Source organism: Phalacrocorax carbo, chromosome 3 (assembly GCF_963921805.1).
Source record: "Phalacrocorax carbo chromosome 3, bPhaCar2.1, whole genome shotgun sequence".
Lineage (NCBI taxonomy): Eukaryota > Metazoa > Chordata > Aves > Suliformes > Phalacrocoracidae > Phalacrocorax > Phalacrocorax carbo.
This window is the reverse complement of record NC_087515.1, coordinates 90,949,855-90,965,194: the sequence shown is the minus strand read 5'-3', so window position 1 is coordinate 90,965,194 and position 15,340 is coordinate 90,949,855. Positions and strand designations below refer to the sequence as shown.

At 40.8% G+C, this 15,340-nt stretch overlaps 1 protein-coding gene across 1 annotated transcript in view; it reads right to left on the bottom strand.

Annotated features, from left to right (window-relative positions):
• Window positions 1-15,340, bottom strand: part of ME1 (malic enzyme 1) — a 183,742-nt gene that overhangs the window by 6,150 nt on the left and 162,252 nt on the right. The window contains exons 10-12 of the mRNA XM_064447717.1: window positions 10,075-10,180; window positions 6,908-7,050; window positions 4,190-4,363 (exon numbers count right to left, since the gene is read on the bottom strand). Coding sequence (XP_064303787.1) covers window positions 4,190-4,363; window positions 6,908-7,050; window positions 10,075-10,180 — 423 coding nt within the window. The remainder of the gene's footprint in view (window positions 1-4,189; window positions 4,364-6,907; window positions 7,051-10,074; window positions 10,181-15,340) is intronic.

Below are 15,340 nucleotides of genomic sequence, written 5' to 3'. Positions count from 1 at the left end.
TGAAACCATCAGTTCGGCGTCATGGAAAAAAATGGTGAATCAACATTTGGAATTATTAAGAAGATATGGGGCAACAAAGAAAATGTAATTACATCAGTGTTTAAATCCACAATGTAACACAGCTTTGAACAGTGCACATTTTTGCTCCACCTACTTCACAGAAGAATGGGATGGAATCATGAGCGGTATGAAGAAAAATAAGGATGATCAAAATGTTTGGTTTTTTTTTATACAGGGAGACAAAAAATAATAAAATACACTTGGGAGAAAAAAGAGAGGACTGAAAGAAAATACAAAAGACAACTGAAAGTGAACATTTCTCACGGTGCTATAGGGAACCCAAATCATCAGACAGCAGGAAGCCGTAAGAGGAGAGTTTCTTTTTCCACAAAACTCATAATTAAATTGTGACACTAATTGCCAAAAGATGTTCAAATGTATAAACATGTTTAAAAAGCCTCTAGGCTCATTTACGAAAGAGAAATCCATACAGGGGTAAAACTTCCAGCGCAGGAAGGCCATGTAGTACAGGCTGCCAGAAGCCAAGAAGCCATTTCAGCAGAAGGATCAATCTGTATTTTCCCCTTATTTATCCTCTTTTCCTCAGCTTCTGCTACTGATTACTTTCACAGGAAGACACCGAGCTGTTTGGATCTTAGGTCCAACCCAGTATGGCTATTTTCATGTTTTAAATTTTAATTAGTTCACAATTTTCATAGAGAAATGAGCTAAACCTTGTTGCAGAACCTAAATGAAAGGCCACCAAGACAGGACAAATGGCATAAGGCAAGTGGGGGCATCTTGGCTTTTGGAGGAGGTATCTCTATAATGAAAGGATTTAACAGGATTATTTCTGGAGTAACTTAACTGTAGGTCACACATGCCAAGAATATTTCATTAGTTCATAATTCTCGGTCCCTTTTGTTGTGTTTGGTAGGACTTAGAAGAATAGGTAATGTTCCTTGTCATCACAGAGCAACTGCCCGCAATTAGGAGGTATTACAGCTTACAGTACCTTAGATTTATTGTCCAAAATCAAAGTTACATTCTGTTTTACTTGGTAGGAAGAAAAGCACACTGAAAGTAGAATTTGTTGTAGTTACAATAAGCTATTTGTGACTTCCATCAGATTTAATTGGAGAGGTGGCAAAGCAAGAAGACAGGAGGTGTAGGCATGCAGCCCGGGCTGCTTATTTTTCATACTTTCTTTTTTCAGGTAAGCTACTGCTAGAATCTGAGATGGTCTTTCTGTCTAAAATGCATGGGTTTGGTGTTTTAAATTTTATAGCATCTTGGGTGCTTCTATTTCAAATGGGGAATACTAACCACTGTTCTAAAACCCACATGAAACTATGATTATGAAACATGAAGGTGTTTATCCTTCCATTAAAAACACCAAGAAAACAAAACAAAAAGCACTTTTGCCTTTGCTTTGTACTGTAATTTCAGCTAAGGGCCTTGCAGCCCTCCTGGCCTTCACACCCCTGACACCTCGTCTGGCAAAGACTCCTCTGAAATCCATCCTTTGTCATTTGCTCAGTAACTGGCTGCAGCTCACCCAAGCCCCAGTCACACGCTGCCTCTCGCACACGTAGGCAGACCAGATGTGACTGCCCTTAGCTCCAGCCGTAAGGCGAGTAGCTATCTGTTGATCTTGCTGCCAATGGAGACTCTCTATGCAAGAAAAAAAAATACATTTTTAGACATCAAACTTTTCTAGGGATTTTACTAGAGGAAGGTGATTATGTAGTGAAACCTTTACCGAAAAAGAAGAGTCAGGAGAGGACCTCTACCTCAAGAGAGAATTTAAAAGCTTCCTCGCAATTTCTGATACCATTTTACTTCCCTGACTGTTACATTTCTTTGTTTGGTTAAGTTTCTTTGTTCAGAACAGATTCTTCTTCTTAGTAGACTGCCACTTGAAACATCGTTCGATCAATGTGTCACCTTTCATCCATCAGCACTCTATATATAGGAACCATTTCACCCAAACCAAAATGAAGCAACTTCTAGAATGAAATAAGACAACTGTTTAACACAGCAGTTTAGACCAGCAAGCGAGATCACTGTATCCAACTGAAATTACAGGGAAGGATTTAAAGGGAGGATATAATTATCCAAAATCTTACGAGATGGATCATTGCCCTGCTAAGATGGTTAAAGCCAGTGGAGACAGTCTGGGCTTTTTACTAATTTTAAAGATGGAAATTGTGAATATCTTTCTTACAGAGGGCAAGCTGCTGGCAAACGTTTTGAAGATGCCATAGTACACACCTTAAAAAAACCCTTCGGAAATCCAGCAAGGGCAGCGTGCAAGTGCGCACCCTTTAAGAAAGCTTCTTATCACATGCTGCCGGTCACAGGATCATGTTGCCTATCAGTTGCCTCTGAGTGATAGTAAAGGGCCATTTTCTTCCATTTAACCCGTGGAGAGGACACAAGGAGCAAGAATCCTGGAATGTGATATCCCTTAGAGAAGCTGCAAGAGTTGAGTCAGGCATTCTCATTTCCACTAATTGGGGCAACTTTTTTTTTCTTCTCTCTCTTTTTTTTTTTTTAATTGTTTCATAATAGTTGCTAATAGCATTGCTTTGAGGCTTCCTCTGTGTGCTACCTACGCCACCCACGTACTTCCAAGTGTGCTTACACAGCTTCTTTGAAGATCAGGACACTGCACTTTCATGAAGTTCTGCAGATTGTAATTTATATGAACCAGACTGGGTAGAAATTACCACTGAAGTGCATCTAGGTTAACTAGGGTTAACTTGGTAAACTGAGGCCAGCCTTCTTGCTTATTTCCATACCCTTTAAAAAAAAAAACAGAAAGCATCAGGCTTTTAATGACTCTGCATGGACGTGGTCAGACCATCATGCGCCACTTAGGGCTCTCTAATCACTGTCTGTACTGAGCCTGGTCTCTCTCTGAGCAGGATGAGCTTGGAAGCGCATTTCTGGGAGCCAAACAGCCAGGAGCTTGAGCATCACTGGATATCATGTTACTCAACAGAGGGAAGCTGAGTCCTGTGCGGCTCATTATGTCACTCTTGGTGCCAGCCAAGAGCAGAACCAACAGGGGCAATGGAGGAGACAGGAACTCCAGGCCAGGCCAGGCAGGGGGTGAGATGGAAAGGGCGAGAGGAAGGAGTAGTAAGGGTTCTACGATGCCATAGTGGATGAAGAGCAAAGATGCTGGACTCAAAAAAGCCTGTAAAGTTACAATTTTCTTATGTGACAAAACAGCTACAGAAAGATTGACTTATTGCTTTGTAAAAAAAAAAATTTTAAAAAAATGTGTTAAGCATTTGTTTTCAACCACTGCAGGTAGTTTATTTCATTTGAATAAGGGATTCTAAAATAACAAAGGCCAGAATCTTCTCCCATATGTGTTGAAGATACAGTCCTGTGCATTTATGATGTCCTACTGTAAGACAGCGGAAGTCAGATTTTGAACAATCACTGCAAGTAGGTGGTGAATGACTCCTAAAGCCAGAAGTGTTTGCTCTCTGTTCATCTCTTGCCCACTGAGTGGAGATAAAGGAGGACAGATCATATGTTGGGTAACGTCAGAACAAAGATCATAAAAAACTTCCTGAAGAAGGAAAAGGACCAATGCAGAAAGGGATAAGAAAGGAAATGGGAAGGTTAAGACAACAATTGTGTCAAACCATGGTGCAAGGAACCACAAGGCAACGGAGCAACTTTCACCAGCTGTTGACAAGGGAGGTCCACAAAAAATGACGCCAACACATCTACTCAAAAATAGCAAAAAGCTAAAAAGCCAAAAGAAATTAAAATAGTTTTTGCAAGCAAAACACCCACAAAAGTCACCCCAAAGCTACCAACATCAAAACGCAGTTTCTTTCGATCTAAAATCAAACCTGTGTGCACGTGTATGCAAACAGTACGTATGTACATTCACCTGTGATAATACAGTAGCAAAGCCTTTCTCTTTGTTCCTTGCCAACAGAAGGTGAAGTTTATGGCAGATATCTTTGGACCAAGTATTAATTTTTTTAAAAATAACTTGTTCAAATAGAATTTATAAAAAACAACGTACCTTGCAAATAAAGACCTTACAGAGAAAGCACTATTTTTCCAATTTAATAGATAACACTTAATTATTTTAATTAATTGTTCATTATTACCAAGTTACTAAATTAAGGAATTGAAATAATTTTTAATACAATACCTCAGCAGTTGTGAGGAACACATCCTCGCCAATATGTTTCAGTCCACATGAAATAACACCAAGGGCAACTCCTGGGAACACATAGGAATTGTTACCCTGTCCAGGATAGAGAGTTTGTCCGCTTGGAAGAGTGACAGGATCAAAAGGACTTCCACTGGCAAAAATGCCACGTCCCTAAATTGTAACAAGAAAGCCAAAGAAAGCACGTTAGTTGCAAGGATGCTGTTAATGTATTTCACACATCCCTTCTAAATATCTACCACTGAGGAAGCTGTGTTTTATCTATTTAATATCTCTTCTGAGAGGGTGTTAGAGCTACTTAACTGAGTATGTCTCAAGAGCATCAGGATGCTGATCCTAGAGATCACTCGCAATTCTCTGTGACTATCTGATGTCAGAGAGTAACAGCTGCCTTGTTCAGGTAAGAGCTACCAGCACAATTTAGAGGAGAAAGTGAAAGCCAGCACTCATTATTCACCCAGTGCGACCATGCCAGAAGAAGGGTACATGGGAAGAAGGGACACACCTGGGGCTGTAAAACTCAAAGTGGACAATACTGTCATGGTAACAATGGGTGATGATGCTGGATTTTTTCCCAACAGCTGATCATCCACAAAAATGACACTAAGGCCACTAAGTGTTGCACTCTTGGATGTGGCAATTTCTGAGGAGCTGCAGGGACAGGCAGAGCTCTCTGTTCCTCCCAGTCTCCCTCTTCAGGCCCCTGTGCCCACTCCACAGCTCAATGGAATGAGAGAGGTGCAAGCTGTGTCCCAGGCACGTCATCCCACAGTGCAACCTATAGCACAAGTTGGTGATGGGACGTCCTCTTCTGGGGCCTTGTGGCTCCCCTCATTGTAATGTATGAGCAGGGTGAGGGCACCACTCGGGCACTGGTGTGTGATCACCCAACACTGATTAACAACTAAGATGTTTCCCAGCAGATTTTTGGGTAGTGCCAAGTAGCACTGTGGCCACCAGGGCCCAGGCACCCTCCACAGACTGGTCCCAGCAGGCAGTATGGAAGAGCCAGCCTGTTTTGAGGAATAAGAGAATTTAGCTGTACAGATACAAATTACACCATATCACTTGTCCTGAGGACAAGAGAACTGGCTCTAACTGATTTTATGTTGTGGTTCACATGGGACCTCTAAATCTCTTCCCAGGACCCACACACAGGCTGGCACACAGCAGACATCAGGCAGCTGCGGGGAGGAACAGCAGCCTGTGGGGTGGCCCTGACGTGGTGACAGGGCTCATGTTTCTAACAGCTTAACATTAGCTAACAGGAATATTAGGCCTGGTGTCATTTAGTAGCATGCACGTTCAGAGTTGTAATACCCTTGGAGTACCAAGAAATGGGCTGTAAGGGAGCTGCAAGTCTGATGGAGTCTCACTGTTCCCCTGGGATGAAAAGCACCCTGATGGGAGCAGACGCTGGCACCGTCGAGTGCTATTCAAGGGTGGCATAAGAGGCACCTCAGAGGTGATTCCTCTGCAGCACTACTGTCCAGGTTCTCCCCAGATCATTCCTTATACACAGGGGGAGAGAGAAGCAATTTCTACAGCAGCCAATGCATTTTTGGACTAATGACGGGAGTGACCTTGCACAGGCTTTACGTCCGCAGCCCAAAGGTCCCTGGCTCTTGCCTTGCTGGGGAAGGTGCACCTCGAATTTAAGCAGTAAATTTAGGTAGGGAAGAAAAGCCAGCCTTTATTTACGCTAGCACTGCTGAAGTGATAAATGTCACTGTTAAATGCTTCAGAGGCGCTTTGTATCAGAAATATCTATGCCTATTTTAGAGAACTGGAAACGTGCATTTTAAAATATGCCACTGTTTCTATTCAGCTCTTCAGAAGAATATTCTGTTTGGTTTGGTGTCATGCAGTATTATCGTGGCCAGCTTATTATACGTTTTGGTGACAGATGAAATACTTCAGTGCATCTTTTGCTCTGCCTACCAGATGTCATTACCCATTATAAACAACCCTTCCTGTAGGCCGCTTCCCTGGCTCTTTAATTGCGCTGTAATTGTGTACTGTGCAGTGGGGAACAGGCATGCTAAATTTGTCTTTTAAATACTGTGAAGCTGTCATTCAAGCTGCCCTGTATTTGACAAGAAATCCAAACACAATCCACTATGAAACACACACAGTCAAGTACTCATACATTTCAAATTCTAGGCTGAATTACAGGAGAACATGTTTATTAGCACTTCTATAATACAATAAATAAGCAAGCACAGTTCTCTTAATTTTCACCTATGTTTCCATAATAGAAATCTTTGTAAAAAGAGTCGCTTACCCAGTTCTTAGTAAAGAATTATTTTAAAGATTCTATTTCCTGTATTGAAGTATTTTCTTACTCTAAAGAGTATTTATAAAATCTCAGATGAAAAGCATGCCACTGTGTGTATATATAACACAAAGTGGTACAGTTCAAAAACAGGCATAAGGTTTTAATGATTGACAGTTACTGATGCTTCACTTATAATAAAGACTCTAAGTCTTGCCTGACACCAGTAAAAGCTATTATATGTTTTTATGAGGAGCAAGCACGTAAAGACTTCAGTCTTGATAAAATCTGAAAAACTTTTACCTACACACAGAGACATGATTAGTACTTGCTACTCCACCCTCTGTCTTCCTCCCGTTTTAAATTTAATTTCAGATTTACTTTTCACTACACTTACTGGAGAGATGTTAATCTTTGGTTACCTCTGTATATTTGTAGCACTCCTCAGCAGTGCATTCTGCTTTGCTGGTAGGATTGCTGAGAGCAAAAATAATAGGACGTTCGTTTAAAGCAGCCATATCCTGAAGAATTTGTTTAGTGAAAGCACCACCAATCGCAGCAACTCCTAAAGAAGAAAAACACACATGTAACAAGCAGACAAATACAATCAGTTTGAGGTAAGACATACGTGTCACTTCTTTTAAAAGAACAGAGCTCCTTTCACTGCATACCTCCCTCTTTAAAATGGAGTTCAACCTTTTTCCTAACATGTGGTTAAAATAAAGGTTTGTATAAAAGGTTTTGCAACAGTGAAACTTCAGTATTACCCCTAACATAAGGTGGAACTTATTCACCCCTGTACAGTTTGGTGAATTTCTCCCTTCACTTTTCTCAGGCCCTTTATATTAAATAGCATAGTATCACCTAACCTGCAGGTAAGTCCAATAAGAAGTGGAAAAGTACAACTCTGTCTCCTAAAGTCTCATGCAACAGACTGGAAGTTTCTCCCAAATCCAGTGTGTCAGATTCCAATTCTTTCTGACGTGACAAGTAGAGTCTCTGCCTTCTACAGCTGATCATTCTGTCATCTCCAGCCTCAGCTGATAAACAACCCCAATTTTGAGTCTAAGGCTTCCCTGACAGCAACAATTTTTTTGAATGCATCCCTTTCCATCCCACCAGAGATGCTTTTCTATTCCCCATACTGTACTGACAACCAAAAAGGGGTGTGTGTGATGTTTTTGAGATGCCAATACGCCTGTATTTCTGCCTATCCGACAACAGCTGGGAATCCAGGGATTAGGTCCTTGTGCTCCACACCTTCAGAGAAAAACAGATAAACAGGCCTGGGAGTAAACCTAAGGACCTTTATGTCCAAGCAGGCCTCTATGACTTGGCTTGTAGAGAAGGTAGCCTCCATCTTGCTCAGAGCTCCCAGTGCCTGGCTCCCTACTCTGCTTTCCACACAGCATCATTTTCAGCAGGAAAAAAGCTGTTGTTCCTTCTCTTGGGGGAGTAGGAACAGACTCAAACCCGGGCCAGGAAAGGGTCTCTGTTGGGTCAGTACTCTAACCCCTTGCCACTCATGCACAAGTGAGCTACCCAACACCACCCACTCTGAAGGGACAGCTTGGTGTCTGCCGGAGGAGAGCACACGGTACTTGGTGGGAGGTGAAAGGGGTCCTCACCTCACAGAGCTGACTAGAAGGCCACACACACTCCAGGACTAACACTTCTTAAAGGTATCTCACAGTATTTTCTGACTGCTTCTACATGAAGCATGGTATCATCTTAGAGAGACATCTTCAAGCACAGCTTATGCCCTCAATAGGGAGAGGTGGGTGCCTCACTGAAATTCCCTGAATCGTTTTAAATTGAGCTTTCCCAAGAGGTCAGCTGAAAGCCCACACACACTATGACAGGCTTTTCAGGTGCCGCTTAGGTGCTTAATGTAGGCCCAAGAATGTCTAAGACCCACTTAGTTTTGCATCTGGCCAAGTCTGCTTTATTCTGATCCCTTGGTAACAAAAGAGGCAACTCCTCAACTGATGCAAATGAGTGACTTCTCTCAAACCTCAAACATCTCTTGCTCAGACATTTCATTCACATGCTACTAGTTTTTGCAGATCTGAGCTCTCTGTACTTCACCTTCTAAGAATGAACAAGGATGCTTAGATGCAAAAGCTCTGCTAGACCAGCCGGACCACTGTATGCTTGATGAACAGTTATGGCGGTCATGATTTTGGCACGCTTGTATAAGAGCCTGTTATACGCCTTAGTTTCTCGTTAAGTCCGCAGGTGCCAAATGTTTAACTGCTTCTGGACAGCCATGACAATGATCTTCAGATATAAAGTTAAAACAAAATTATCTGAACAATCTCACTATTTCTTTTTTGTTTTTCATTTTAAATTTGCGATTTCTTTTATATGGTCAAGCTAAACTTTTCCTTGAGCCACCGCAGGCGATGAAACGCATATAAGGATTTGCTAAGACAGAGTTAAGTAAAACTTTGGGAGGAGTATCAACGTATTTCCCCATGACTCCTGCCACCCAGGGGAAGTCCTCCAAACTGAAAAAAACAGTATTAATTGTCATTGCTGATTCTGTTGGAAGGTCCTTCATTACTCTGTATAGATAGGAGAAAGTGACCTTGAGGGAAATCACCGCATATATTTGCATATAAAAATGACACACAGTAAACATCCACACTGCCTGTCAGCAAACATTCCCTGAGCATCCACACACCTTTATCTAGAAAAACATCATGAATCATTCAAACTATTCTCTGTTCCACTAGCTTTTTCAGCCTCGTATTCTACTAAATAGATTCTCTAGACTACTTGGCCTCTGTCTTGCAGTCATATCTTTATGGAGCATAGAAGAAGATAAGCTTTATTTATCTCGTTCATGATCACTGTCAAAAGCAGATTTTACTGAACCAGGACCATGTGGTCTAGGCATAATTGAAAAGGTAGCTCTTAAACTGTGGCATTTCAGATTTCCGGCATCTGATGAATGATTTTACTAGCCAGATAGATGAATTTTCCAGTCTTACATATTAAAAAATGATTTAAGAGTACTTGCAGTTCATTCCTGAAACTGTCACTGAAATATAACGATTAAACTGCAGAGAGCTGAACAATCCTTTACTGAGATCCCAAATCCTGCAGCTTTTATAAAAGAAAAAGTCTTTGTAAAATCTCTGTTTTGGTCTGCACAAAGGGCTGGTGGCCAAGGACCTAAATATGAGGGAAACGAAGATGCAGTTACAGCGTGCTCGTGTTTGCACAGCTTTACATATCCTTAGCTCAGTTTTCTCAGTCTAAGTTTGAGGTTATTTGTATTACACCATCCACATTAAATCAGAAGTAATTTAGGAAGGTGATAAGGTTCTCCATCAGATGTTTAAACCAACTCAGATTATTCCCCCTCTAAAACAGATGGCTTGGAGTGAAAGCGGTGTTACGTGCTTGGATAGTTACTATTTGTTCAGTTGCTTAATAGAGTCCATTATGCACCTACTGTTTTCTAAAAACACACAAAGGTAAACTCTGTTCAGAGGAATTTGATCTTGTCTTCAGACAAAGCCACATCCCCATTTTTTTCCAACAAAGAATAAGGTCATTGCTTTAAAATGAAAGAAATTACCTATTAGCACAGATGGTTTTATATCTCTAACAATATCTTCTAGATTTTTCATTTCTCCATGTTCATGGGCAAAATGTTGTTTCTCAGATGTTAATGAGGCACGCCCCTGAGTAGGGATAAAAAGGAAAAAGACACTTATTATAAGCTTAACGGAACCTAATATCCTGGGACAACCAGTTTACAAAGTATCCGGTTTAACATGTCCTGTTTTCATTTCTACTTTTGCTTCTATCACCAAATACCAGATTAGACAAAGTTACACTGTGCACAGCTAACACGCCTAGGATAATTTAGGACTAATCTATTTCTCTAAGCAGTAGGTAAGTTAGTTCAATATTTTTACTTTAGATTCATAACAGCTGTAGAACATCACTGTATTAACAATTATAAGAAAGCATCATTAATTTCTTCTTTGAAGCATCCTTAAAGCTGTTTTACCTGTTAACATTTGGTCAAACGCTGAAAGTAACTAATGATAAAGCATAAATGTATTTATATAGCAAACGGTACAGATGCCGGCAGGGGTTGGGGGGGATATTCATAACTGAGCAAACCAAAAATAGTTTCTCCTAGCTTTTTCAGCTTTGTTCTTGTCTAAAAGCATAGAGGCTATATGGGGGGAGTATATAGACTACAGGGGACCATATATTTTGTTCCACATTTTTCATATTTAAGTCATTCATTCTTAAGGATGGAATAAAAATAATTCTAACCAGATGTCTGGTGCACCATTTTTGCATTAACAAAATTGACTCAGCTGTGAAACAACTTTCACCCTGATCTATACCTGCAATTTCCACCCATCAATGCCCAACAAGGCTTCCAAATGGAATATGATAGAGGCAGGAAAATGGGCTACAGAGTATCATTGACATTGACTGGGCTGCAAACAGGGTTTGAGCTCAGTGTAAGTAACGTGGAGTGTGGGGCAAGAAGCGGCCAGAATCTGTGATAATTATGTTAGTTGCCTAAATACGTGGGCCTCTGTCTGTACATGGGCATCCGAAAATTTCAGCAGAAGAATTTAAAATGCAGACACCTCCACCCCTCATTTTGTTCTTGTGCCTGCAGAAAACATCACTGCAAAAGCACAAATCTAGAACACGGTGCCAGCCCCTCAAATATCTTACGATTTCAGGCAGCAAGAAGCAGATTACACAGATGTATAGGGAAGCACACATGGAAAATGGAACACTAAATGTAATTTTGACCAAACAGCCAGAACAGATATATATCATCTCCCCAGCCACATCTTTTCCAGCCGATAAGATGAAAGTTTCTTTACTCTTAGCAAGTTAATTTAGACTATACTCAAGTATTGGAACAGAATTCCTTCCACAGTTCCACCAAAGCCTATGAATTTGACAGTTTTGGCTCAATGTAGAGCTGCGTATACTATCGGATTCAAGCCGGGATTAATTTTTTTAATGTCATTTTTGCTTAATTTTAACAAAACCAAGAAATCCAATGCTACACTTTCAGACTACGAATCTGCAATGTGGCAATGTGTGGCTGTGCCAGTCCCATCACCAAAGCTCTTTTGCTGGTCCTTGGATGGCCACCGCAAGCGCCAGTAGACAGGAGGGAAGGCCATTTTTCATTTCCAGCTGCAGGAAAAGCATTTCCATCCCAAGGGTACCACAGGAAGCCATAGAAGGCTGTTATGTGGTTGGGGCTGACTGAGCTGGTCTGCCTCACAGGACGCCAGCTTCTCTTGGCTCACCCATGATTACATGGAATTTCCAGAGATTTCTCCTCTTCTACAGTTTTTTTTACATGATGAAAATATAGTTTTTAAATTAAGAGGATTATGTCTGGATGTGCTTCTATGGGTCTTAAGTGTGCTCCTAGGGCGATTAGCGCAGAAATAGTGCCATACGGGCACCTGGTTTTCTTTGCAGGTAAAACGTGAAATCCTCAGCCTCGAGAGAATGCCACAATATTAACAATTATTGGAATATTCACGCTCGGAACATTCTACCATCAATATGCATTTTGAAGTCTGCCATTTCCCGGCACCCCAGCAGATGTCCCCAACAGTCTACACACACAGTCTAGATGCATCTCATTTTAAAGCAGGAATTTTCCTTAACATTTTCAGGGGGAAAATATGAATTTTTCCTTTTAGTCACCACAGAAAAAAAAAATGCATTTATGACTTCCAGGCCAAAAGCTTGTTGCTAGGAATAACTCGAAATACTATAATAAAAGCCACTTTTCATTCTAATCATCTGGTGGGTTGAAACTGAAACGCTCCACGGAGCCTGACTTGGAGGCAGGTCTCCTGGGGAGCCAGGAATGGTGCCATGGGTGACCATCCAATCCCACGCTGCTTCTTCAACTGGTTCCTTACCAGCTCATCAGGCTGCTGTTTAGGAAGCCAGTTTTTGATCTGGTCTTAAAATCCAGCCTCCAGGAGACTGCACTGGACTACCAAGAAAAGAGAAATCATCTCTAAGAGCCACGACCAGCTCATTCGTCAGGCTGTGGCAGGCTGGTAGCTCTGAGAGCCTCCAGGAGCTGCAGATCTGGGCCGATCTCCCAGGAAAGGGGACCTCCGATTTTTTCCACAGCGCATAACAGCTAAGAGGCCAGGCTGACATCTTAGTGGAGAAAAATGTTGGTATTCTTTCATTTTCATTTTTAATCAAAACAAACAACCAAAATCCTGCAGGAAACAGCGCTGTTTCATTATACAGTTTGACACTTGATTGGCTTTCAAGGAAGTACTTCAACATTTTAAAATTAAGATAATGGCAGAGCTATCAGAACAGTTATTGATTCAACACCAAGGATTCAAAGCCCCATTTCCTACTGGCATTGATGATCATCTCACATTTAATTAGCTACAAAGGAGTACTCAAACAGTAAGCTGGATGTGATCGACTGCAACCCTTTCCAGGCCACTGGATAGTGAAACTAGTGCTAGCCAGATAGGTCAGCTTAGGCCAGATTCACCTCTGCCCTATTTTAATTTCTATCTGCCCGTAATTTTACACAAGTCATTCTACCATTCTAAAAAAAAATTCCCATAACCAAACCCCAGACAATTTTACATTTATTTCTTTATTCAGCTTTCGTCTCAATTAGCTTGATCCCATTAGTCAGAGTGAATCATGTCTCCAAGTAAATATTTTTCTAGTATACAAACTAAGAATGAAGTATTAAATTCTACAGCTTAGCAAAAATAACAACAGCTATGTGCATAGAGATTTTTGTTTGGAAAATGTTTATAAAAGAAATCCTAGAGTTATGGGGTTTTTAAAAATATATATATTTTAAAATAGATTGCCAGAAATGTACTTTAGTTGTTAACTCAGTGATCCTAAAGGAGCTACATAACACCTCCCTAAAAACTGTGTCTGAGATTTCAAGACCAGCCAGTTGATTTGGTTACAAAACTCCAATAATTTAGAGGACAGTGCTTTAGATAGTATTCTTTCACCCCAAACTGGCAAATTCTTAACTTCGGCTCCCCACAAAGTAGAGAGGCGGCAGCAAGAGCACAGCTAGCTTTCTTCCATGCCCTGCCAACAGGGCAAGCAATGACTTGCAGAGAGGAAGAAACAATTCAGTTTTGTGCATACTTAACCTCAAAGTAAGGGCTTGCCAGTCCATTTAGTACAAGCTCCCAGACATCCGCCCCTGAATGCCTGTAGCCAGAATAAGAAATCTCAGAGTTTCTGTCAGTCAGTAGAGAGAAGAGGATGGAGCCAAAATGCAGAAGTCTCAATTCTGGAATTGTGTGGTTTTCTGTCTTGTCTCCCTCCTGACACTGGAGAGATGCAAAGCGCATGGACCTGTCAATGCAGAGCTGCTCTGACTAAAATATCGTCCAGATGCACAGAGCCCGTCTTCTGACATTTCCATTTCCAGCCCTTGCTAAGCTAGCTTTTGTACTCTGGCTATCTGCTGCTAGGAAATGAGCTGTAGAGGATCAACACAAGGCAGCATAAATCAGAAACTGCTTGCGTCTGCTTGCGTCTCCATAATCCTCGGCTACTAACACAGCACACTGATATTTCCCTTCTTCTTCTAACAGGAAAAGGAAAAATTAAAAATTCTCCATACTAAGAAAGAATTTGCATGAGCTCTAGAGTTCTGAGTATTCAGCTCTGAGTCTTTTAAGTAGAAACATCATCTTCAGTCACATTTGTATTTGTCTTCTAAGTCCACTATGTCACTCTTTTAGCATTATTAAATATTCATTCGTTCAATCAAAAGGGCTCAGAAAAATCAGCAATCTAAAGACGTGCCCCTTTCAGTACACCAAGCCTCAATGCAGTCTCACTGTTTCACTGAAGGACTGCAACGCGGGCCATGCAGGGGAGGAATTTTTCCAGGGGTTCCTACCAAAGGATGCTATTGCTCTGTTCAAATAGCAGTATGAAGACTCATCTGGGCCAGACAGCAGCTGTCTTAAGTTGTAATATGTGTTCTATGAAGTATAACAAGCATCTTTCCTGCATCAAGTGATACTCCCAAAATCCAAAAAGAAAGTCTTTCACACTGAAATCCACAGATGAACTAACAGACTTGATGTGATACCTGTGCATCAGAGGGGGAGATACAAACTCACAAACTCTTTCAATAAAAGGAGGAAAGTAAAGTCAGAATAAGAGGCTATATATCCTTCTTGCTTTAACTTCTCAAATGTATTCAGCATCCCAAGAAACAAATTAAAAAAAACCCACAAAATTTTATTATAAAACTTTTCACAATGCTATGTATTCTTATATTATTTCCTCATCTTTTATAGAAGAAGTAATTTGCTAGGGGCATTATAATAAGTTTGCTTGAACAAAAAAACAAACAAACAAACTACATACTAAAGTACCAGGAAGACAACCATAGCAGCTTTAATGCATACTCAGGCTGCCTGAATAAACTATACAATACACCTTCACTAGAATACCAAAGGTGCAGAATATTAAAATAAAAAATATTAAGAAGCCTTAAGTGAAACTTCATGAAAATGTCAGAAATCATGGGGGGGCGGAGGGGGGAAGGGGCAGGAGAGGAAAGTATTGCCTTTATCACAGTATCAGTATCATTTTGTACCAAGAAACTTATGGGATATTTTGGGTTTGAACAAAAGAGAACAAAGCAACCTGAAAACAGATATGCTGCTACATTAGAAGTCACCGTGGTATCTCAGATGGAAAGTAATATCAGCTAAATTCTTTATTAGCAAATGAGTTACTATATTAAGTCAGGAGATGAAGCACAGAGATAAAGAAACAACAGCAGCATTCTCTGATGGTGA